The 26,070-nt window shown below is 38.9% G+C and overlaps 2 protein-coding genes, 1 long non-coding RNA gene and 1 pseudogene across 7 annotated transcripts in view; 1 reads left to right on the top strand and 3 right to left on the bottom strand.

Moving 5' to 3' along the window:
• DDX11 (DEAD/H-box helicase 11) overlaps positions 1-1,835 on the bottom strand; it is a 37,413-nt gene extending 35,578 nt beyond the window's left edge. The window contains exon 1 of the mRNA XM_039869160.1: positions 1,688-1,835. The gene's annotated coding sequence lies outside the window, so the exon portion shown is untranslated. The remainder of the gene's footprint in view (positions 1-1,687) is intronic.
• On the top strand, positions 1,646-26,070 carry LOC120607335 (uncharacterized). The gene is made up of 2 exons (XR_005654141.1): positions 1,646-1,792; positions 25,813-26,070. It is a non-coding gene; the product is annotated as an uncharacterized LOC120607335 (long non-coding RNA).
• LOC120607466 (uncharacterized) lies at positions 7,891-8,009 on the bottom strand (annotated as a pseudogene).
• The window catches only part of LOC120607320 (maestro heat-like repeat-containing protein family member 1), a 105,896-nt gene continuing 95,203 nt past the window's right edge, over positions 15,378-26,070 (bottom strand). For all 5 annotated transcript variants that reach the window (XM_039869136.1, XM_039869134.1, XM_039869135.1 and 2 more), the window contains 3 exons: positions 25,164-25,269; positions 23,765-23,830; positions 15,378-17,735 (listed from right to left, as the gene is read on the bottom strand). In XM_039869136.1, coding sequence (XP_039725070.1) covers positions 17,320-17,735; positions 23,765-23,830; positions 25,164-25,269 — 588 coding nt within the window. In that variant the 3' untranslated portion in view covers positions 15,378-17,319. The remainder of the gene's footprint in view (positions 17,736-23,764; positions 23,831-25,163; positions 25,270-26,070) is intronic.

Raw genomic sequence — 26,070 nt, 5'->3', positions numbered from 1 at the left:
TTTATGATCTCTATTTTATAGATGAAGAAACTGATACTCAGAAAGGTTAAGTGACTTGTCCACAGTCACTCAGCAAGAGTTTGAATCTGAAATTTGAATGCACATCTGCTGGACCTTCAAGCCTCTGAGCTTTTATTTCCTCACTCTTCCTCACACCAGGGTAAGTAGGGTGAAAAAAAGACTTAGTTATCAAACTTCAGAATGATAACACAAAACAATACAGAACAAAAGTAATTATTATTTCACTCCCTGTGGGTAGTAATTACAGATCTCACTATTGCAGAAGCAGCACAAGTCAGAAGTTAAAAAAGGGTTTAGGTAAATCCATGAATAAGGGACACACTAAGTGCTATTAAGGTTGTTTGGTGTAGCTTTTCTGACCCGTCCAGGTTGGTTGGTTGTGTGGAGGACAACCATGACCTCCTATACAAGTTCTCCTTAGAAATTCTCACCAGCGCTAAGGAACACACCAGTACAGCAAATTTCATGCTCATTAAATGAGGTAACATATATTAAAGCACCTCAGGTACATATTAGTTCTGAAAGTGTTCATTTTCTGAAGTCTTCAATTACCACTGCTTATTTACTTGGATATAAATTATCACTACAGACTGAACTGTGTCCCCCCTCCTTCCAAATTTATGTGGTAAAGTCCTAATCCTCAACATGAGACTCTGTTTGGAGACAGAGCTTTTAAGAGGTAATTAACATTAAATAAAGGAGGTAATTAAAATTAACTCATAATGGTGGGGTCCTGATCCCTATAGGGATTAGTGGCATTATAGGAGGAAGAGAGAGCGCTCTGCTTACCAGCCATGTGAGGACACAGTAAGAAGGGGACCTTCTGCAAGACAGGAAAAAGGTCCTCACCAGGGACCTTCTCACAGTTCTGGAGGCTGGTTAAGCCACCCAGGGTATGGTATTTTGTTATGACAGCACCAAAAGACAGAAACAACTATGCATGTTCCAGGTACTGTCCTGTTGTTATGCTCCTAAAATGCTTTAACTACACACACTTGAGGGACAACACAGCCCCAAGAGAAGAAAACATTTTCTGTACCTGCTGTTAATCCAGAGCAACCGCATGCAGCAGATGCAATGTTCCCACAGCTGGGGACATGCTCTGGCCTTATGTCTCCCTCCCAGCTTCACCTTCAGAGCTCTCACACCATGGAGGAAAAACTTGCTACTCATTAGTATTTATTTCCACTTTTCATGACACATCCTCCAACAATCTGATCAATTCCATTCATCCTATTCCTCTTGACTGGACCCCACTCCACCTTGATTCCCTTAAGGGCAGCAGGGCAGAGCCATTAACAGAATGGGCTCTGGAGTTAGGCTGACAAAAATGGGATCCTGGCTGCATTCTTGCTTAATATCTGTAATCCTCAATTTCCCCACGTGTAAAGGAGAGATAGGTAAAAGCGCATGTTCATAAGGTTGCAGTGATCACTAAATGAGATAACTTATAAAAAGCACTCCAGCGTAAATGTGAAGTTCCTGGTGCGTGTTAGCTATTATTCCAGAGCACCACCCCAGTTCAACTGCACGTCCCGCCCTCATTGACTTTCCCTTCCCTCGCACATTGGTTTCCCGCTTGTCAATCACCCATGAGCCCCGCCCCTACATCCGGAAGGTTTCTCCCGCTCCCACTCCCCAGTGCCAGTTCACCATTCTTGCGTACACCAAAATTTGCCCTTTCTCGTCTCGTTTCTCCGCGTCCTCAGCTCTCACCAAGCGGAACCGCGCTCACCGTCTTCGTCGGCTGGACAGCTTCGCTGCCGGCGAGGTATCAGAGCGAATGTTGACGAATTTGAAATCGGAGCTACGCGGGGCACCAATCCTAGGAGGAGCGTGCGCGCTGCCACGCCCCCGCGCCGCTGCGCGTGCTTCGCGGGGACTGAGAGGGGCGTGTACTTTCTCTTTTTGCGCCACTGCGCATATGCACACGGTGGGCGCAGGGGGCGTTTCCTATCTTTTTGCGCCATTGCGCTTTCGCAGCGAGATCATAACCCAACACCTTTTCTGGTTCTAGGACTACTGAACAGGATGGACCCTGTGGTCAGAAATACTGACCACAGCCTCTGAAGTTAATGCGGGCCCGCCTCTGCCCACCTGCTGGGTGCAGGATGTTTGATTTGCCGCCAGTTGGTGCCACATGTACTAAGCACTGGACAGTTGCTTGGCTTGATAAAATTGGCTGATAATTTAATGTAAAACTGAGGGCCAAAATGCTGTAGCTGAGAATTTAGAAACTTGAATGTGGTTCCCTGCTCTTGGCAGGCCTTAGTATATGTAAACCTGTTATTTTCCCTGTAAAATGGACCGTTCCTGACCTTGCCAACTCAACCAGGTTGTGCAGGATCTTTGACATCCTCTTTTAAAAAAATCACAGTTGACATACAGTATTATATTTTAAGCTGTACAACATACTGATTAGCTGTTTCCATAATTCTAATTATGTAAACGTCTTACAAAGTGATCACTCCGTAAGTCTAGTACCCAGCTGAAACCGTACATAGATCTTTATAATATTGACTATTTCCCTATGCTGTACTTTACATCACCTTGACTGTTTTATAAATTTGTACTTCTTAATCCTTTCCCCTTTGTCACCCATCCCCCAACGCCCCTCCCATATGGCAACTGCCAATTTGTTCTGTTTCTCAGTTTGTTTTGTTTGATCATTTAGTTTTTTTAGATTCCACATATAAGTGAAAGTATATGGTATTTGGCTTTCTTTACCTGACTTATTTCATTTAGCATAATATCCTCTAGGTTTATGCATGTTGTTGCAAATGACAAGACTTTGGGTTTTTAAATGGCTGAGTAATACTCCATCGTATATACTACCAATTCTTCTTTATCCATTCGTGTATCAGACACTTTGTTGCTTATCTTGGCTATTGCAAATAATGCTGCAATGAACACAGAGCTGCATATGTCTTTTTCAATCAATGTTTTGGATTTCTTCAGATAAAAACTCACAAGTGGAATTGCTAGATCATATAGCAGTTCTACTTTTAGTTATTTGAGGAACCTCTATTATGTTTTCCATAGCGGCTGCACTAATTTACAATCCCACCAACAGTGCATAAGGATTCCCTTCGCATCTTTGCCAATAGTTTTTGTTTGATTGTTGGATGTGAGGTGATATCTCATTGTGGTTTTAATTTGTATTTCCCTGATGATCAGTAATGTTGCGCATTTTTTCATATGCCTATTGGCCATCTACATGTCTTCTTTGGAGAAATGTCTATTCCCCTCTACTCATTTTTTAAATTGGATTGTTTATTCTTTTGATGTTAAGCTGCACGAGTTCCTTATATATTTTGGACATAAATCCCCTATTGGATGTGTCATTGGCAATTATCTTCTCCCATTAAGTAGGTTGTCTTTTCATTTTGTCGATAGTTTCCTTCGCTATCCAAAACTTTTTAGTTTGATGTAGTCCCATTTTTTTTTATTTTTTCTTTTGTTTCCCTTGTCCGAGGAGATATATCCAAAATATATATATTACTAAGAGCAATGTCACAGACTTTGCTGCCTATTTTTTCTTCTAGGAGGTTTATGATTTTAGGTCTTACATTTAAGTCTTTAGTCCATTTTGAGTTTATTCTTGTATGTGGCCTATGAAGTTGGTTCAGTTTCAGTTTTGTGCATGTATCTGATACATACATGCACAACATCGCTAATAGCTAGCGATGTTGAGCATCTTTTCATATATTTGTTGGCCATTTGCCAATGCATTTATTGAATAGACTGTCTTTACCTCATTGTATTTTCTTGCCTCCTTAGTCATACATTAAATGATGTTATAGGCGTGAGTTTATTTCTGGGCTCTCTATTCTGTTCCATTGGTAAATAGACTTTTTTTTATGCCAGCACCATGCTATTTTGATTAATGTACCCTTATAGTATAGTTTGATATCAGGTAGTGTAATACTCCATTGTTTCCCCCCACCCCTCAAGATTGCTGTGGCTATTCAGGTTCTTCTGTGGTTCCATATAAATTTTAGGATTATTTGTTCTAGTTCTGTGAAAAGTGCCATTGGTATTTTGTTAAGGATTAAATTGAATCTATAGATTGCTTTGAGTAGTATGGATATTTTAACAATGTTAATTCTTCCTATCCACGAGCATGGTATATGCTTCCATTTACCAAGGTTAAATTTAACCAAGGTCTTTTATCTTGGTTAAATTTATTCCCAGGTATTTTATTTTATTTTTTGGTGCAATTGTAAATGAGATTGTTTCTTAATTTCCATTTCTGATAGTTCATTATTGGTGTATAAAAATGCAACTGATTTCTGAATATTAATTTTGTATTCTGCTATTTTACTGAATTCATTTATCCATTCTAATAGTTTTTTTGGTGGACTCTTTAGGGTTCTCTATATATAGTATCACATGTCATCTGCAAATAATGATGGCTTTACTTCTTCCTTTCCAATTTGGATGCCTTTTATTTCATTTTGTTATGTGATTGCTGTGCCAATACTATGTTGAATAAAAGTGATGAAAGTGGACATCCTTGTCTTGTTCCCAATCTTAAAAAGCTTTTAGCTTTTCACCATTGAGTGTGATGTTAACTGTGGGTTTGTGATATATGTCCTTTATTATGTTGAGGTGTGTTCCCTCTATTCCCACTTTGCTGAGAGTTTTTATCATAAACGGATGCTGGATTTTGTCAAACACTTTTTCTGCATCTATTGATAATGATCATATGATTTTTATCCTTCATTTTATTTATGTGGTGTATCACATTAATTAATTTGCAGATATTGAACCAGCATGGCATCCTGAGAATGAATTCCACTTGATCATGGTGTATGATCTTTTTACTGCATTGCTGAATTCTGTTTGCTAATATTTTGTTGAGGATTTTACATCTATTTTCATCAGGGATATTGGCCTATAATTTTTTTTTTTTTGTAGTGTCTTTGTCTGGTTTTGGTGTCAGGGTAATACTGGCCTCGTAAAATGAGTTTGAGAGACTTCTCTCCTCTTTTAGAATAGTTTGAGGATAGGTATTAATTCTTTGAATGTTTGGTAAAATTCACCTGTGCAGCCATCTGTTCTAGGGCCTTTGTGTGTTGGAAGGTTTTTTATTACCAATTCGTTTTTGATAGTAATTGTTTCTTCCTGATCTAGCCTTGGAAGATTGTATATTTCTAGGAATTTATACACTGTTTCTAGGTTGTCCAATTTGTTCATATGTAATAGTTCATAGTATTTCCTTATAATCTTTAGTATTTCCATGATGTCGGTTATCACTTCTCTTTCATTTCTGATTTTATTTATTTGGACCCTCTCTTTTTTTCCTTTTTATTAGTATGGCTAACGGTTTATCAATTTTGTTTATCTTTTCAAAGAACGAGCTCTTGGTTTCATTGATATTTTCTATTGTTTTTACAGACTCTATTTCATCATTTATGCTCTGATTTTTGTTATTCCCTTCCTTCTTGCTTTGGGTTTTGTTTGTTATTCTTTTACTAGGTCTTTAGGTGTAAGGTTAGATTGAGATTTTTCTTGTTTCTTGAGGTAGGCCTGTATTGCTATGAATTTCCCTCTTAGAACTTCTTTGGCTATATCCCATAGATTTGGGGTCATTTTGTTTTTATTTTCATTTGTCTCAGTCTCTTGATTTCTTCCTTGACCTCATTGTTTAGTAGCATGTTATTTAGCCTCCCTGTGTTTGTGTGTTTTTCAGTTTTCTTCTTATAATTAATTTCTAGTTTCATACCATTGTGATTGGAGAAGATGCTTGATATGATTTCAGTCTTCTCAGATTTATTGGGACTTGGTTTGTGACCTAACATATAGTCTATCCTGGAAAATGTTCTATGTGTGTGCTTGAAAATAATATATATTCTGGATGTCCTAAATAATGTATGTCTTAAAAATATCAAATAAGTCCGTCTGGTCTAATGTGTCATTTAAAGTCACCATTTCCTTGTTGATTTTTTTATCTGGATGATCTATCATTTATTTCAATAGAGTGTTAAAGTCCTCTATTATTACTATATTACTGTAAATATCTCCCTTTATGTCTATTAACATTTGCTTTATATATTTAGGTGCTCCTACATTGGGTGTATAGATGTTTACAAAATTTATGTTCTCTTGTTGGATTGATCCCTTTATCATTATGAAATGCCCTTCTTTGTCCCTTGTTACAGCCCTTGTTTTCTTCTTTTATTTTTTTTTCAGGTTTTATTTATTTTTTTTTTAAATCGAAGAAATGATTTAAATTTTTTCCCCCATCTACCTCTCCCCTACCCCTTCCCCCTACCCTCTGGTTACCACTAGTCCATTGTCCATGTCCATGAGTCTCTTGAGTCTCTGTTTGTCCTGTTCATTTGTTGCTTTTAGGTTGATATCCACATATAAGTGATATCACGTGATTTTCAACTTTTTCTGTCTGGCTTATTTCGCTTAGCATGTTTATTTCAAGGTCCATCCATGTTGTCACAAATGGCAGTATTTCATCTCTTCTTATGGCTGAGTAATATTCCATTGTATTTATGTACCACAGTTTCTTTATCCAGTCACCTATTGTAGGACACTTTGGTTGCTTCCATGTCCTGGCCACTGTGAATAATGCTGCTATGAACATCGGTGTGCAAATATCTTTTTGGATACGAGTTTTCAAGTCTTTGGGGTAAATACCCAATAGAGAGATTGCTGAGTCATATGGTAGATCAATTCTTAGTTTTTTGAGGAACCTCCATACTGTTCTCCATACTGGCTGTACCAATTGGCAGTCCCACCAGCAGTGTATGAGGGTTCCTTTTTCTCTGCGTCCTCTCCAACATTTGATATTACTTGTCCTGTTGATTATAGCTATTCTAATAGGTGTGAGATGGTATCTCATTGTGGTTTTGATTTGCATTTCTCTAATAGCTAGCGATGTTGAGCATCTTTTCATATATTTGTTGGCCATTTGTATGTCCTCTAGGGAGAAGTGTCTGTTCAGGTCCTCTACCTCATTTTTGATTGGATCATTTGTTTTTTTGTTGTTATTGAGTTGTATGAGTTCTTTGAATATTTTGGATATTAGGCCCTTATCGGAGGCATTGCTTGAAAATATATTTTGCCATTCGGATGGTTGTCTCTTTCAGCCCTTGTTTTTAAGTCTATTTTGTCTGATGTAAGTTTTGCTACCCCATTTTTTAAATTTCCACTTGCATGAATTATCTTTTTCCATCCCTGTATTTTTTTCAATCTGAAGTGGGTCTCTTGTAGGGAGCATGTGTATGGGTCTTGTTTTTTATCCATTCAGCCACTCTATCTCTTTTGATTGGAGCCTTTATTCCATTTACATTTAAAGTAATCATCGATAGGTATGTAGTTGTTGCCATTTTATTGATTGTTTTCTGATTATTTTTTTTTCTCTGTTCCTTTCTTTATCTTGCTCTCTTGTATGTTGATGACTTTCTACAGTGTCATGTTTGGATTCTTCTCTATTTCTTGTATATCTGTTATAGATTTTTGGTTTGTGTCTATCATGTACTATACCAAGCTATGTTTATAGCAGTCTATTTTAAGTTGATGGTTGCTTAAGTTCGAACACATATTAAAATCACTACAAATTTTTACTCACACTCTCTACATTTATGTTTTGCCATTATTTTTTGCTTCTTGTGTGTATGTATTTGTATGTATCCCTTAATTTATTGTAATTACACATAATCTTCCTACTTTTGCCTTTTAACCTTTTACTAGCTTTATAGTTGGTTGATCCACTACTTTAACTGTTTATCTTTGTCAGTGAGAATGTTTTTCTCTCTTATATTTTTATTTTTTAGGTGAGGCAACCCTTGGTTGACCTCACAGATTGCAAGGACTTTGTCAGCTTACAATCTCTTATTTTTTTATTTTTTACTCCTACAGCACCTGGTCTTCCTAGGTAGTCTCCTATACAAGTACTAACCAGGCCCGACCCTGCTTAGCTTCCAAGATCAGATGGGATCAGGCTTCTTCAGGGAAGCATGGCTGTAGACATCTCTCCTATATTTTTTATTCATATTTTTTTATCTTTCCTGCCTAAAGAAGCCCTTTAACATTTCTTGTAATACTGTTTTAAAGCTGATGAACTACTTTAGCTTTTTTCTTGTCTGGGAAGCTCTTTACCTCTCCTTCAATTCTAAATAATAGCCTTGCTGGGTAGAGTAATCTCGGTTATAGGCCTTTACCTTTTATTACTTTGAATATTTTATGCTACTCCCTTTTGGCCTGCAAAGTTTCTGTTGAGAAATCAGCTAGTGGTCTTATGGGAGCTCCCTTGTATGTAACTAACTGCTTTTCTCTTGCTATTTTAGATTCTCTTTGTCTTTAACCATTGGTATTTTAATTATGATGTGTCGTGGTGTGGGCCTCTTTGGGTTCGTCTTATTTTGTGACTCTTTGCACTTCCTGGACTTGTATTTCTATGTTCTTTGCCAGGTTAGGGAAGTTTTCTGTCATTATTTCTTCAAATAGGTTTTCAATTTCTTTCTCTCCCTCTTCTTCTGATACCCCTATGATGTGATTGTTAGTATGACTGATGTTATCCCAGGGGTCCCATAAACTATTCTAATTTAATTTTTTTTTTTTCTTTTTGCTGATCCAAATAGGTTTTTTCCACTACCTGGTATTCTAGATCACTGATTTCATCCTCTGCTTCATCTAATCTGCTGTTGATTCCATCTACTGTAGTCTTTATTTCAATTATTTTATTCTGCATTTCTGACTGGTTCTTTTTTATTGTTTCTGCCTGTTGAGATTCTCACTAAGTTCATCTATTCTTCCCCTAAGTTCATTGAGTATCCTCATAACCAGTGTTTTGAACTCTGTATCTGGTAGATTGCTTGTCTCCATTTTGCTTAGTTCTTTTTCTGGAATTGTTTCCCATTCTTTCATTTGGGAAATGTTTCTTTTTCTCCCCATATTGACTGACAACCTGTATTCATTTCTATATATTAGGTAGATATGCTATGTTTCTCAGTCTTGGCAGAGTGGCCTTATGTAGGTGCCTTGGCAGGTGCCCTGTGAGGCCCAGTGGCACAGTTTCCCTGCTCACCTGAGCTGGATACTCCAGGAGTGTCCCTTGTGTGGGCTGTGTTTGCCCTCCTGTTGTAGTTGAGCCTTGAATGTTGTTGGCATGTCAGTGGGTGGAATTGACCCTCATCTGACTGGCTGTGAGGACTATCCATGACTATAGCAGACCAGCTTTTGTGAGGGGGCTGACCCTATGGACTGGGAGTTGCTTTAGGGTGGCTCTGGTGCTAGCCAAATCCACCCATTATGTGTGTCATTTGTGGAGCTGATTGGGTGGTTCTCTGGTATGATCTGAAGCTGGCCAACAGATGTGTTGGTTCTGGAGCCTTTTGGGAGAGGCTCCAGTGCAGAGCACAGTCAGCTGACATTTGTGCCTGGCTTGGGGCCACCTGGTAACAAAGCGATCTGCAGTTCGTTCCCTCTTGTGCTGGGCTTGGAGGCTCTTGAGAGAGTCTGTGCTGTGAACTGAGACTGGCTGCTACTAGTACCGGGCTTGAGACCCTCTAGTGGGCACCACAATGTGAACTGAGGCTGGTTGCCACTTGTATCAGTTTTGTAGCTGCTTAGTTGAATCTGCATTCCTGCCAACACTGGCCATGGCTCATTCCAGGCTTAGGGCTACCCGATGGGAGTTACAATGCAATTTGAGAATGGTCACCACCTGTACCCGGCTTGGGGCTGCTTAGCAATAGGTACAGGGCATGCTGAGGCCAGTCACTGCTTATTTGTTATTTGTGGACCTTTGAGAGATTTTAGGAAAGTCCATAGCATGAGCTGGGGCAGGCTGCTTGTGTGGAAAATCTGCTGAAAGAGGTTTGAGCCAGGAGCACAAGTTAGGTGGGGTATGTCTCCAGAAATCACCAGGGCTGTATGTATGAAGAATGTTAGCCAAGTTAATGGAGAGCTTAGATTTGGCACCTGCCTGCACCTGCCAGCTGGGTAGAAGAAGGGCTCATCATAGGAGCGGTGGTGCCTGCCAGCACTTCTGTCTCAGGAGAGAGCTGCGTGACCCCTACCCCTCCAGCCCTTGCCCTAAAACTAGTCAATACAGCTCCTCTCCATATGTCCCTGGTGCTTTTTGAGCTGCTGCCTGAGCATTGGCACTCAGAGCAAGTGAGTCTGTGAGCAAGCAAGTCAAGGCATGGGCTCCTCAAGAGGAGTGCCTAGGACTCCTCCTGTCTTACTTGGATGCAATCCTTGTTAGCTTTTATAGCCAGATGTTATGGGGACTCCACTTCCCAGCACTCATGTCCTGGCTGGGGAGTCTGGTGTGGGGCTGGGACCCCTCGCTCCTCAAGGAGGACCTCCACAGCTGAGATATCCCTCCTGTGGGTATGGAACCTGTCTCTTCTGCATGTCCACCCTTACCTACCAGTCTCATCATGGCTTCTTCTTCATATCTTTAGTTATAGGAATTCTGTTCAGCTAATCTTCAGGTGGTCATTCTATACAACTCAATGATGGTTGTTCTATAATCTAGTTGTAATATCGATGTGGTTGTGGGAGGAGGTGAGCACAGCATTTACCCACTTTGCCATCTTGATCTGAAATTCTCAATAAAGTCTCAGTGTCTTAATTTCAGGTAAATGGAAGCAATGTAGAACAGCAGTCCCCAACCTTTTTGGTTCCAGGGACCAGCTTCATGGAAGACAATTTTTCTACAGACTAGGGGCAGGGGGTGACAGTTTCAGGATGATTCAAGCACATTACATTTATTGTGCACTTTGTTTCTATTATTATTACATTGTAATATATAATGAAATAATTATACAACTCACCACAATGCTGAATCGGATGCCACCAAATGCAGCTGTATAACTGAAGTACATCAACGCACTTGCCACTATAAAGCCTGCCACCAGATGTAACTTGATTGTCTTTTGCCACTCACTGACAGGGTTTTGATATGAGTCTGCAAGCAATTGATTTATTGTAGTCTCTGTGCAGCCAAACCTCTCTGCTAATGTAAATCTGTATTTGCAGCTGCTCCCCAGCACTAGCATCACTGCCTCAGCTCCACCTCAGATCATCAGGCATTAGATCCTCATAAGGAGCTCGCAACCTAGCCCCCTAGCATACGCAGTTCACAATAAGATTTGCGCTCCTATGAGAATCTAATGCCTGATAATCTGAGGTGGAGCTGAGGCGTTGATGTCAGTGCTGGGGAATAGCTGCAAATACAGATGAAGCTTCACTCACTTGCCTGCTGTTCACCTGCCGTGTGGCCCAGTACTGGTCTGTGGCCCAGGGACCCCAGTTGTAGAAGACAAGTTTAGGGAATTGTTCCCACTCAGTGCCAGGCACAACCCTTAGGAAGCAAAGAAGATAAAGTACCAGCCCTGCCATCAAGAAGTTCATCTTAGGAGGACAAACCACATCACATTCACTTCCCTGGACTTGAGTTCTCCTTTGTTCAGCAGGGACATTGAACTACATGAACCCTGTAAGATTTTCTAAAAATATATCAATTTTTTTTTCCAATGCCACTAAGCACTTAACTCAATTTTTATACGATTTGGAGATAGCTTCAGATCCCAAGGTTTAGGGCTCGGTCCTATAAGACTGAGATGCCAGTCACACATCCAAGTTGTTATCTGTGCTTCTCACCTACTGGCTATAGATTGAAGGTTCCCAACACCTCCACCTTGGGTTTGGTTAATTTGCTAGAGAGGCTCACAGAACTCAGGAAAACATTTTACTTATAGATAACCAGTTTTTTTCCCCAGAATATTCCATAATTTTATTTCCTGTCCTTTTTTATTATGTTAAAATATATATTATGTTAAAATATACATAACATAAAGTTTATCATTTTAACCATTTTTAAGTCTACACTTGAGTGTCATTAAGTATGTTCACATTGTTGTGCAACCATCAACCACAGTGCATCTCAGAACCTTTACATCATCTCGAACTGGAACTCTATTCATTAAACAATAACTCCCCATCTCCCCTTCCCCAAACCCTTGGTAACTTTCCGTCTCTATGAATTTGACTACTCCAGGTACCTCATGAAATGATACAAAATTTATCCTTTCGTGTCTGGCTTATTTCACTTAGCATAATACTTTCAAGATTCATCTGTGCTATAACATGTATCAGAATTTCATTTCTTTTTAATGAATAATTCCTTAATAATGGAATAATTCCATTACACACACACACACACATACCATATTTTGTTTATCCAGAGTCAGTTTTTTTGTCAATACTTCTAACTACTACTGAGTGATGTCATTCAGAGAACTCAAGGAACTAACACTCTTTAGGGTGTTAGAATGTGGCCCACCATCCAGCAATCCCTCTACTGGGTATTTACCCCAAATACTTAAAAACTCATATCCAAAAAGATGCTTGCACACTGATGTTCATAGCAGCATTATTCACAGTGGCCAGGACATTGAAGCAACTGAGGTGTCCTATGATAGGTGATTGGATAAAAAAACTATGGTACATAAATACAATGGAATATTACTCAGCCATAAGAAGAGATGAAATACTGCCATTTGCGACAACATGGATGGACCTCGAGATAATCATGCTAAGTGAAGTAAGCCAGACAGAAAAAGTTGAAAATCACATGATATCACTTATATGGGGGATATCAACCTAAAAGCAACAAATGAACAGGACAAGCAAACAGAGACTCATGGACATGGACAATAGACTAGTGGTTACCAGAAGGGAGGGAGGAGGGAGGTAGATGAGGTAAAAGGGGTCAAATATGTGGTGACACACAATGTAAGTATATATATGCCTTACTGTTAAAATGTATAGCTGAAACTTACCGGTTTTTGGTAACTAATGTCACCATAAAGTAATTAATTAATTAATTAATTTTTAAAAATTGTGGCCCACCAAAATCCTGAAAAAGTCTCTGATGCTTCAGTGTTAACTTTCAAATCCATGTAAATGTTGCATTCTATTCTATAACAACTGTTTGTTTTAGCATAAAAATGTTCTAAAGTAATTGTCATATATTAAACTTGACACACACTAGTTTTTTCCTGTGGCTTCAAAGTCCCCCATCCCCCCTCTACACATACACACTCTTAGGGTATGAATCCTCTAATTTAAGAAGCGCCATCAGAGGAATAGGTGATAAGACACAGAATCTGGTTGTAGAAGACTAAAGAGCAAGCTAATAAGTTTAGACTTTGTACTGTAAGCAATTTACATGCCACTGAAATGTTTTTGAACAGAGGAGTGAAATTGCAAAAGCGGTGTCTTGAAAATATTATGCTGGAAGCAATACGAAGCATGGCTTGGAGGAGAGAGAGACCAGAAGCAAGCCAGGTTTTACAGGAAACCAAATAATGCAATAGAGACTTCTACCTTGAGTGGCAATAGAGAGGAAGAAGTTGGAGATAGTTAACACTAGGCCATAAACCCAGATCCTGTCCCTCTACTGTCAAGGTTTAGATTGAGATTAACACTCCTAATGTAAGACCCTTGTCTTTGTCCCAAAAGTTAGAAGTTAGCCCTATGTGGACCACCTCTGCATTTATTAAACAGCTTATATGATGCCATTTATTGAATTAACTCAAAGCCCTTCTTTATAAACTCCTTTCAAAACTTGAGGATGGGGAGAAAAAAAATTCTAATAATGTACAAATACAGTTTCAATAGCTTGACAGTGAGTATATTTATGTATTCCTCTTTGCCTTTGCTGCTGGTAATCTCAGAGCTAAATGTTGTGCATTCATTTAGTTTTTCATCGGCCAGCAGTTTTTGATATTTTTTTCTGTTCTTATTACTTCTTGCTAATTTTAAGTACATGTCCTAGTAAAGTCAAAGACTACCTGGATTCAGATCCCTACTCCACTATTAACTAGTTGGGTGACCTTGGCAGGTTGTTTAAACTCTCTGAGCCTCAGTTTTCTCAGTTATAAAAAGGAGATAACAACAAGACCTATTCTATAGGATTCTTGTGAGATAAATGGGATCATCTTGGTAATATAAAGAGATTAGCACCTTGCATGCCATATTATAAAAGCTTAAAAAAGGTTAGCTATTACTAATATTAACAGGGTTTAGTTTCAGTGTCCCTATGCTTTTAAGTTTCCTTAAATCACCTTTAGAAATAGCTGTAATATAAATCTAACAATAAATAAATAAAATCTAATAATAAATAAAGTTGGGTCCCGACTAACCGTGAGTCAAATTTTGAGATTTAGGCCTTTGGCAATTGGAAGAGCAGAAATAAGGAGGTCAGGAGTGATAATGCATTTTGAGGAGGAATATGAATATTCTGTGTTTAAGATTTGTAAAGTTACGCAGTTCAGTGGGGGTACACATTAGTGTATTTGCTGGGGGGAGGCGGTCATTTATGTTACAGGCCTGGCCTAGAACCTCTCAAAGGCATCTTATTCCAGGGTGTAGCCTAGCCTAGGCATTCATTCATTCATTCAATAAATATTAACTGAGCACTAGTCCAGAAGCTAAATTATCTTAGTAAACTCAGAAAGTGTGAGGCTCACTACAAATGCATGATCACTAAATTTATATTTGCCAGTGGATGTGCATTTATTATAAAGGACCAATTTCTAGTGAGCATAAGCTAATTTCTCGCTATTTGGGAAGACTATGTGAATTGGAAGATTGCTTGGTAAGCATACACCCAGAACAAGGAAAACATGGAGTGAGACTTATGACCTAGATACTGGGAAAGTCCTATGAAATACACTTGTCCTAGAAGAGAAAACACCTTTCTAGAGACCAGTTGCTCCTATCCCCAAGACCCCATGTGTCTGTCCCTGGAACAGTACAAGATGTACCAAATAATACTTGTTTCTCTGAATCTTAGTTTCTTCAATTACTATGTCCAATATATATCTAGATATACTACTTTTGCTCATTAAGCCACACTCTAATGAGCATGGGATATATTCTGTTTTCTCACATAATAGCCCAAATTAATCAAACTGAATTTTCAGGCTTTTGCTGCCTCCATAAGTTATGCAGTGGTGTTTGAAAATGGAGGACTAGAGTTCAAGAAAGAGGTAGGAGCTGGATATACAGATTTAATCACCCCTGAGTAAAAGAATTAAACCACTGGTAAGTGGTAAAATTTCGGAAGATGTTGCTACCTTAGTCACTGATGTGCTAGAGGTAACATGGTACCTACAAAGAGTAGAATATTATTCAGCCTTAAAATGAAAGGAAATTCTGACACTACAACGTGGATGAACTTGAGGACATTATATTATTAATCAGGGTTCTCCAGAGAAAGAGAACCAACAGGAGATATCTCTATATCTATATCTACATCTTTATCTATATCTATATCTATATCTACACAGAAAAATTTATTTTTAAGAAATTGACTCATATAATTATGGGGGCTTGGTGAGTCCAGAATCTGATGGGGCAGACTGGCATGCTGGAGACTCAAGGAAGAGTTGCAGTTCAAGTATAAAAGCTGTCTACTGACAGAATCTCCTCTTGCTCTGGGGAGATCAGTCTTTGTTCTGTTAAGGCCTTCATCTGATTGGATGAGGCCCCTCAAATTATGGAGAACAATCTGCTTGCTCTACTCAAAGTCCACTGAATTAAATGTTAATCTCATTCAAAAACATCCTCACAGAAACAGCTATAATAATGTTTGACCAAATATCTGGGTATCATGGCCCACCCAAGTTGACACATAAAATTAACTATCACACCTGAGTAATACCTATAGGCATTTATTAAGCACTTATTATAAACTAAGTATATGGCGCTATTTTATCTAATTCTGTAAATCCTATAAAGTAAGTTTATTCTAGTTTTTAAATGTGAGGAAACCAAATTTCAGAGATTTTATCCAAAAAGTTTATAAAATTTAGAAGCAATCAAAACCATTCTGATCATTGCTAGAAGTAAAATTAGTCAATTTGACCAAAGTGGGAACTAGTTCTCTGGTCTTTTCACATCTTTCAAAGTTCTCAGAATCAAGTTCTAATAGCCTAAATATTTTATGATTTTGGGGACAAAAACTATTACCTTCTTACTTCATGCCAGACAAAATGCTAAGCACTTTATATTATCTCCTTCAATCCTTATAGTAATGTTGAAAGATTAAGTAAATCCATCAGAACTGGGTTTGGCAGTGACAGAAAATTTAACAGTGCATAAAAGAGATAAAAATTTCTCTCTACCCCACCCCCCAGATAAATAAAATCTGAAGGTAAGCTATCCAAACTGGTAAACAGCTCTACTCTCATTACTGTTCTAGATTCTATCTTTTTGCTCTGACATCTTCAATACATCGCTTCATCCTTATGGCCCAAGACAGATGTTTAGTTCCGCCATCCCGTGTGCATCCTATTCACCAGGAAGAGAGGCAGGACCACAGTGGACAAGCCCCTCCTCTTTAAGGACACTTCCTGGACATTGCACATGCCACTTTTCCTCATGCCCACTTGGTCAGAACTTAGCTATATGGCCAGGCCTACTTGCAAGGGAGGATGGGAAACATTTTTTATTCTAGGCAAACAAATGCACAGTTGGAAAAAAAGGAGCAAATGGATATTGGAGGACAATACCACAGGCAGTATTATAAATATCATTTTGTAGATGAAAAATCAGGCACAAGGAAATGAAGCACAAAGCTCTAACGTAGTATAAAGAACTAGCCAGTAATAACTGTTAGCGATAGAGGGAGCAAGGATTCAAATTTAAGTTTTAAATGATTTTTTAAAATAAATTATAATGAACTCAAAGTTATTTCAACAAAAATGTCACTCCATGACAATCAGATGTGCTTTCTTGAGTGAGAGAGAGAGGGTTGGAGTTATTGCTGCTCCACTGTATGTAACCCGGAGCCTACCTTTTCATGCTCTAAACTTAAATCTGAATGTACCCACAGAAGTGTGTCAGGTATGTGAATTTCATACAACCTGTGTAGAGATGGGGAAAAAAGATTGAAAACTGGTTATTGTGTGGTTCTACCACCCTATTCCTCCCTTTTGTCATTTGAAAATTTACCTGAAGTTTAAAGGAAATGCTCCCAGAGCCGTCGCTGTCACTCGGGTTTATCCTGAATCCCCCAAACTAGGATGGGAGCCATCTTGTCTTAGGATGAGAAAAGAAGTTTTATTGACAAATATATATGCTGATAGCCAACAATCCCCTAGGGAGATAAAGGACTAGAAACATACTGTATCTTCCAAAATCAAAACTGCCTCCTTGGGCTTAATCCAAAGTAGCCCATCCAGTTGGACAAAAGGTGGGAGTGAAGCACTGACATCTAGATAAACAACTGGAAAAGGCTTTAGCCCCAGTTCTAAATGTTCATAGTGACTCAGGAGCAACTTTTTTTTGGACAGGCTCAGTTTCTTCAGAGGGACTTTTAGAATTTGGTACTTGTGACCCTGTTGACGTTGTATGTAAATCGCCTACTATAAGTGGAGTATTTTTCACCCTCGCATTGTGCCAGCTGCGCAATGAATTTAGAGGGCCTTGGAGCCAATTCCAGACTTTGTTTTTCTGACTGTCCTCATCATCTCTTTCCCGTCTGACAGTTTTAAATAGTCGCTTCTTTCTTTCTGAGGCTTTCATGCCAGAGACTTTGAAGAGGTTAATGCTCAGCCGGCTCATCCTGGAAGTAGGGATAGGCCCAGCGTTAACATATTTGTTAATATTTTTCAGGGTAGTATTGACCAAAGACTGGATAGATTCCACAGGATCATTCCTCATACTTTCGAGAGCTGAAACCAGAAAGGAGGTCAACTCAGATTCTCAATCTCCAAGTACTGTCTACCCAAACCCCATTATTTCCCCTCCCACATGTCAGGTTATAACATAACTTTATTTAGAACACTTTTTGTCACTGTAAAAGTAATATTGTCTTATTGTAGAAAAATGTTTAAATACAAATCGTTTTTTTAAAAGAAAGGAAGAAAAATCGCTCACCCCCCAAAGGTGTTAATATTTTCATACCTATCCTTGCAGTATTGTTTGAATACCAAATATAAACACATTTTTTAACAAAAATAGGATTAACATTTTTTTCTTATAAGATATTCCTCCATACAACGTAATACCCAATCATACGATTCTACCATAATTTCTTTGATGAATCTCCTATTGTGAATAGTTAGGTTGTTTGCAATTTTTTACTTTTATAAACAATAACTATTAATTCACTCAACAATTATTTATTGAGACTTACTCTTGTCAGGCACTGTACTATGTGCTGGGGATACAGTGGTGAATAAGACAGATTCCCCACAGTGAAGAACTTAACCTTCTAGTGGAGGAAAGACCAAATAAACCAGTAAGTATAAATTAAGTACAAACAAGGAGATGTAATGGAGTAATGAGAGTGAGTAACTAGGAAGGACTCTTTAGCTAGGTCAGTCAGAAAATGCCTCTTTAAAATGACATTCGAGCTAAAATCCAAAGAACGAGAGCCAGCTTCCGAGCCAGCCCCATGAAGAACAAGAGCAGAAATCCCTGTGGGAGGCGGGGATCTATTCTCAATGCAGAAAGTAGCCAGCATGGCTGCCCCTTCTGGAGAAAGGGAAATGATGCAGGCTAAGGGTAAAGAGAAGTCAAAAGCCATATCTGTCAAGGCCTCATGGCTGAGGGTAAGGGACCAGACTTTGACCCAAAGAGCAGTGGAAAGCCACTGAAGGGTTTTAAGTAAGGGGGTGACATGATCCAGTGTACATGTTTCAGAGATAATCTGGCTGCTGCATGGAGAGTAGTACAGAAAGAAGAAGAGAGTGTTGGGGGTTGTTAAAGTGGTCCAGTTAGGAAATGGAGGTGGGGGAACATAGCTTAGATTCAGGTGGGAATAGAGGGGAAGGAGAGAGGAAATGGCTTAATGTAAAGGATAAAGAGGACAGGAAGAATCTAGGTTCAACAAAACTAAAAGGACCTCAAGCTCATCAAAGTCTACAGCTTCGTGTTGATCTCGTTCATATTTAGAACAGAAAGAAAGAGCTGGGCTTAAGCTGAGAAAAGATAGAATCCTTTAAAGAACCCCTTCTTGACCACAAGGATTGTTAGGTAGTAGCTATGGTCGGAAGTACAGTTAGAATTACTTTCCTTGGGAAAAAGTTCTTCCTGTCTAGGTGATATAGGCAGTCTTTCTTGGAGACTGGGTGGGATGAGGAAGGCGAGGTGGGTTCTCTGGTATACTGAGGAGTCTAGGATTTCCATTCTGGATAGACTTTCTCTGAAATTTCTCTAGTGGTGGCCGGAAAAGGAGTCTGTTATACAGTCAAGACTTTAGTTGTAAAATCGAGAAGACAGCAGAAGTACAAAATATCAAGGTCAGAACTGAAGCCAGGGTTTGAGCTCTCAGGGGACAGATGCTGCTACCTTAGTCATTAATATGCTAGAGGTAGCTTGGCTATTCTCCGTGAAGCAACAAATCAATTTTTTCTTGTGCATAGCTAAAAGTATACTCCTTACCTGCCACTCTCAATACCATATGCCGCCCTAGCCCAGAAGCCTAAATCAATTCGGCACAGATGTTTTATGGGACATCTATGTGTCCAGCAAAGCTCAGTGATTTCCATGCTTTGTATTCAGTACTTAAAACTATTTAAGATCAGCGCTATTATCCTCATGATGCAGATGGAGAAACTGAAGCACAGAGACACAGTAACTTGTCCAACTTCACATGACTCATTATCAAGAGATCTAGTATTTGAAACTGGTCTGTCTGATGCTGGAGCTTATGTTTTTCATTATACTACTGACTTTGAGGAACAAAAGGACACTTAGAGGTCATTTATCACTTTACTCTCTAGATAAAGAGCTGTGAATAAACCATAAAGTAAACAAAGACTTGTCCACCTCCAGTTATCTACGAGGCATTTCCTCTGAGGTATGATTTCACTATTACCTCAAAAGCAGCAAATCCAAAATACTACCTCGAAGAGGCACCTAGAAACTCTAATTGGGCTCAGGCTAGAAGGCAAACCCCTGAGGACAGGTGTCTGCAACAGTAAAACAGCAACAACAGCAAACCTGTGGCATCATGTCAGGACATTCATATATACTCATAACACACTTAAATGCAAAAAGGCTGAGACATAGGAGCTATAAAAGCAAACATTCTCTTCATGTGGTCTCTACATCAAAGGAAGGAAACTGGCATGGAAAATAAGAAGGAATAAATAATTCAAAAGTCATTTCCATTTGGTACTAGAATGAATTGAACTATCCATCACCTATCACAAGCACCCTAAACCTCTCGCAGCCCGCCTTCAACTGTGTTTAATAGCACACCCCCACCACCACCACCACTCAAAGTAAAATCCTAAATCTTTACCATGGCTAAAAGCCAGCATGATTCTGGCCCCACTGCTGTTCTCTGATCTCATCTCCTCCTGCCTGTCCTTTTGCTCACTCCATGCCTATTGCATTGACCTTCTTGTTCTTCCTTGAACATGCCAAGTGCTCTTCCCTCAGATAGTCACATAATTCATTCTCTCATTTCCTGCAGTCTCTGCTTAAATGCCCCTACTCAGAGGGGCACCCGACCCGCCCTCTGACCCTTTGTACCCCCCTTTGCCTTGCTTCACTTTCTCCGGGCTGCTTATCTAACATCTGTGTACTTGTCTAGACTTATTCCTCCTTCCCCACTAGAACATAAGCTGCATGAGGGCAGGGTTATCACACTTGTTCACTACAGTATCCCAGTGCTTAGAAGAGTACATGGTATATGGTAGGTTTCAATAATTAAGAAACTAATTTAACTATGGCAAGAAAGCTACCTAGAGTCAGAGCCTGACATTCTCCTGCTGAAAAATGGATGGACTTGAGCTGGGTCCAGAGTAATATGAGCTTTATCCAGTTTATGTAAACCTTGGTCTTTTCATTTCCTTGGCAATGATGGGTATGAAGAAGAAAGTGCTCAGCTGCTCAACTTTCATGAGCCATGGAACAGTCCTTCTGAAGAAATCAGTGGTTGCATCTAAGGTCTTAAAATTGTCAAAACCATGCAGACTTTGCCAGACTGCAAAATGGTGACTAAACAAATGAGGCCAAGTGGGTAGGAGAGCAACTGAATGCCTCAATTTGGATTCTGAACTTATTTCTTATCTCAGCTCTTATCGAAAGATGCATTTCAAAGCTTGAGGGTGAAGGGCACTCAGTGAAAGGTCTTATGTGTCAGCCAGGGGCTGTATAATACATGATGACAGCCTGATGCCTCTCCTGGAGAGCTTCATAACAAGTCTGAATACTTGAAATCATCAGCTACTAGAGATGAGGTTCCAAGCAGCTACTGCCTGGCATGGTCAAAACAGAGATTCATGTGAGCAGGCTGCATGCTAAACCCCAAAAGTAGCAACCGAGTGGGAAGGAAAAAGGGCTGTTGTGTTCTGAGTCCCACACAAGGCTCAGACCTAGCATAAATAAGCACATGACTACTACCAGTGAAGCTTTAAAGAGAACTGTTACAGGGTTTTGATTTCTGGGGCTCTTCCTAACTTCATTTTCTGTCCTCACTGGACCAGATTCTCCAACTTTCCCTGAGTCAAAGCAGGTCCTTATTCCTACAGGTCACTGCTGACTGCACTTCATCCCACAGTCTTAAATGAAAGGTGTGAATTCCATTATAACAAGCTTATTATTATTTTGATATCCCCATTCTACTAGATTTGATTTTGTATCTGTAGATTTGTTTGAGAAATAAAAGTTTTACTCTAAATCTAGGGGGCGGGGAAGAAACTAACTTAATAGAGAGCAATGGCAGAGAGCCAGCAGAAGTACATCCTATATAAAACCTAGGTGTGGCTGTTCGGGGATTGGAGGGAGCAAAGGGTATTGAAAGGTGAGGTAAAATTTATCTTCTGATAGACATTGGGAATAGCAGCTCCTCTTTCTCTACACCCCCAACTCCATTCCCTACCTCTTTTTCAGGACTTTGGTAAAATTCAAGAATAATGAAGAATGGACTAGCAGAAAGATCCCTGAATTGGAAATTCTAGTTCTGGTTCTTCCATTAATTCTCTTCTGTGACCCTGGACAAATGATTCTGCCTCTGAAATTAGGAGGGTTGTATATTAGGACTAGCAAATGCTGCTCTGAAGTGCCCCTAACTTCAGAGGCAGAAGAGAATGAGTTGGTAGCCTTAGGAGCCTAACTGAGTTACTTCAAATCCCATGTATTTCACAATATATTCTTGGAGCCTCTTTTATCTTAAAAAGTCATGCATAATTTGCATTCTACTGCATAACGTGTCCATTAAAATTTCTTAAATGTTTTACTTTTAAAAAGAGTATCATTTAGAAATATGTAGTAAAATATTTATAGATGAAATAATATGATGTCTGAGATTTGATTCGCAGTAATTCTGGCAGGGAAAGGGTATAGCTAGAGAAACAGAAAAAACAAGGTGTCCATGAGTTGCTGCTTGTTGAAGCTGGGTTATGGGTACCTGGGGGTATTACACCATTCTATATACTTTTAAAGAACACCAAAAACAAAAAGAAAAATCTTAAAACAGCCATAGAAAAAGAATAGACTACCTACAAAGGAACAAAAATTAGAATAACAGTAGACTTCTTATTAGCAACAAAGAAGGCCAGAAAATAATAGTACAATATTTCAAAGTGCTGAGAGAAAATAATTGTTGGACTAGAACTGTGTCACTAGTAAAACTATCTTGCAAGAATGAGGGTAAGAAGAAATCATTACAAACAAACAAAAACCTAGAGCACATCCCGTCAAGCTACCAGCACTAAAGAAACTTCGACAAGGTTTACTTCAGGATGGAGAAAAATGGTCAGAGACGTAAAAAGGAATGGTGAGCATGTAGCATACTGTGTAAATCTAAACTGTTTGTATAGAATAACAATACTAATCATAGCATCTAAGTTATGGGTTAAAAACGAACTAAAATATTGGATAATAAAAGCCTATAAATTGGGAGGAATGGTGATTGGAATTTATGTCAACACAGAAGGGATAGTTAAAATATTTGACTTTAAACTCTGATAAGCTCAATATGCATGACAAAAGTCTACTTTTTGATATCTAGTCTGCAGCAACACTAACCCCTGTATAAAAGGAGGCCTATATAAGAGTGTTTATGTTAGCATTGTTTGAATAGCAAAAAATTGGAAACAACTTTTAAACTATCAAGGGTTATAGGAATGCAATAGATCTGTATATACCAAAATACTAAGTGGGAAAAAAACAAGTTGCAGAAACTTTTTATATAACACCTATAATACATATCACACATATATAATATATAACATATATATTTATTCTATGTGCACACACAAAAAGAATATAGGACTATATAGCAAACAGGCAAGGGAAGAGAGAAAAAAGCAAGACTTGGGTGTTAATAGACAGATAATGTGTTGTTTTATTTTTCAGGGAATATTCATGTATTTTTCTATAAACATAAATTAAGTTTAAAATACTTTAATGCAGTAAAAAAGAACACAAAACTGCAAGTTCTTTAGGGGGGCAAAAACTGTGACTGCCTTGAACACCACTGTAGTACAGGACTTATAGCACATGATAAATGTTAAGTGACAGTAATGTTTTTGTTCGCAGTGTTTTTATCTAATTAGTATGACAATGGATAATTTGTGTTCTTCCTCTTCTCTCTATTTTAAACTTTTATATGTAACATTTACAATGGTAAAAATAAACTTTATTTAAAATAATGAAACGTCCTTAAGGAATTTCCCCCTCCTCCTTTCTATCTTGCCCCAGCCCCTTGTGTAACCTCGAACCCTGGTACAAGGCCCAGACTCACCATTCTGTAACAGCTGCACATCATCCTCATGTATATTATTCATGTTTATCTTCTTAGTTATTAATCCTAAAGACAGAACAGGTGTAAAGTCTTTCCAGAATTCCTGGACCTTTGGGCAATCCCTTTCTCCAGGCTCAGTGGTAAACAAGGAAATTTGTAAACCAGATCTAGCAAGGAGTGTCTAAGAGATGCTTTGCTGCCTAGATGTCAGTGTCCTAATAAAAGAACAACCCTCAGAGCAGCTGTGACCCTGAAAAATATTGTCAGCAGGTAAAAAATGGAACATGAGCCAAGGATGTTAAACTTCATGGGGTTCCTACAAGGGCACGAAACAATTAATTTGCAAAAATAAAATATGCACTGGCAATAAACACAGAAAAAATATTTAACCTCACTGCTGATAAAAAATACTAAAACAACAAGCTTCTCTTTTTCACCTATAAAATTGGTAATGACTTTTAAAACATATTACCCAGGACTGACAAATGTCTGGAGAAATGGCTACTCACAACAGAAAATGGTTCAACTTTTTAGAGGGCAGTTTGGCAGTATGAACCAAAATCCTTAAAATTTTGCATACCCTTTGTGCCCAGCAACTCTACTTGTTAAAAAATTTATCTCAACAAAATAATGATGACATGCAGAGATTTAACCACTGCGTCCCTGCTTATAAAAACAAGAGATGACACAGTCTCACTATTCAAAAATAAGGACTGGTTAGTTTCATAAATCCATCTATACAATAGAATTAATATTATGCATTCATTAAAAATAATGTTGAAGGGTATGTAATGCATGTATACGAGATGCAGGAAACAGTGTACCAAAGTTTGCATTTGTTAAAAAATGCATGTACTGTACGTATGAGAGAGAGAGAGAAGTATATTTTTAAGAAAAAATATCTAGAAAAAAATTCTAGGACGTTAGCAGTGGTTAAATCCAAATGGTGGAAGTTCCGGTTTTTTGTTTTTGTTTTTTTATTATTATTATTATTATTATTATTATTATTATTATTATTATTAGCCAATCTGAATATTTTAGGCTGTTATTGTAGTTTAAAGAAAAATATTTGGAAAATCCATGGGGTTCCAATGGAAGCAATAGTTTTTTCCCTTCCAAATGTATATGGTTCTCTTCCCCACAAAGCAGCATGCAGACAATGTGGGTAGATGCACACAGAACCAGCACAAAGACACATAGCCCACTCTTCTTCCCCAGGCCTCTCTAAAACAGAATTTGAGGTCTGGTCGCAGGACAACCTCTCTAATCAGGTCAGAGCTAGGGAGGGAGGTGACCAGCTTCATCATAATAGGTTTTGGCTTAACTCCTTAGCAGAAAGTCAAAGAGGGCTTCCCTGCTGAAGACAAGGGGGAGGGATTGACAGGAGGGACCATCTTACCTATGAAATTGACTGCAGCTGTTCTCAGGAAGGGCCAAGGGCTCTTCAGGAAGCCAAAGTTTTGAGACAGCAACTCCCCCAGGAGCTGTTTTTTGCATGTGCTCACCTGTAGGGCCAAAGAGAAGTGGTGCTGACGAGGTGAGGTGTGCTGTTGGGAGCTCTACAAAAGACCTTCCTGCAGCCATAGCCTCTGACCCTGTCCACAAGCAGCAGCATTTTCTGCCTTCAATCAGCTTAAACTGCATGAACCTGTACACTCAGATGCCTCTACCCCAGCAACAGTACAGACTCAGCACAAAATTCATAAAGAGAATTTTTCTCCTTGGTACCAACAACATGAGAAGGGAGAAAACGACTGGTGTGGAGCCAGGGCACCCAGGTTTGAATCCTGGCCCTGACACTGACTGGCTTCAGTTTTCTCATCTGTAGAGGTAAAATAAAACTTGCCCAGCCTCCCTTACATAATTATACAGCTCCAATGGGATAACAAATGTAAGAGTGCTTTGTAAACTATAAAGTGCTCTATGTCAGGCATCAAAATTCATAATATTAGAATTACTCATGTTAGTTCCTAACCTACTTGCTTAGCTCTTATATGTTTGCTTTTCAACAAGGATCCTTGATTTCTGGCCTGTTTTTGACTTCACAGGAGCCACAGACCCTTAACACCATGACCTCTGATCTAAAGCCCTGATGACTCCTGCCTACATCTCCTCCTACCAACTCTAACCAGAAGGCCTCTGTACCATTGCCATCTACTACCTTGCTTTGCACGATGTCTCTAGCCCCTGAAGGCAGAGATTGAGGTACTAGGAGAGCCAAATATGGAGAACCAAGGACTGGAATCCCAAATGTGGGTTCTCAGAGTTCAATGATGATAAAGAATGGGAATAAAGGAAAGAATACA

This window comes from Pteropus medius, unplaced genomic scaffold, assembly GCF_902729225.1.
Source record: "Pteropus medius unplaced genomic scaffold, Ma_sr-lr_union100, whole genome shotgun sequence".
Taxonomy (NCBI): Eukaryota; Metazoa; Chordata; class Mammalia; order Chiroptera; family Pteropodidae; genus Pteropus; species Pteropus medius.
Note: the sequence above shows the minus strand (reverse complement) of the source record. Positions and strands in the feature narration are given on the sequence as shown.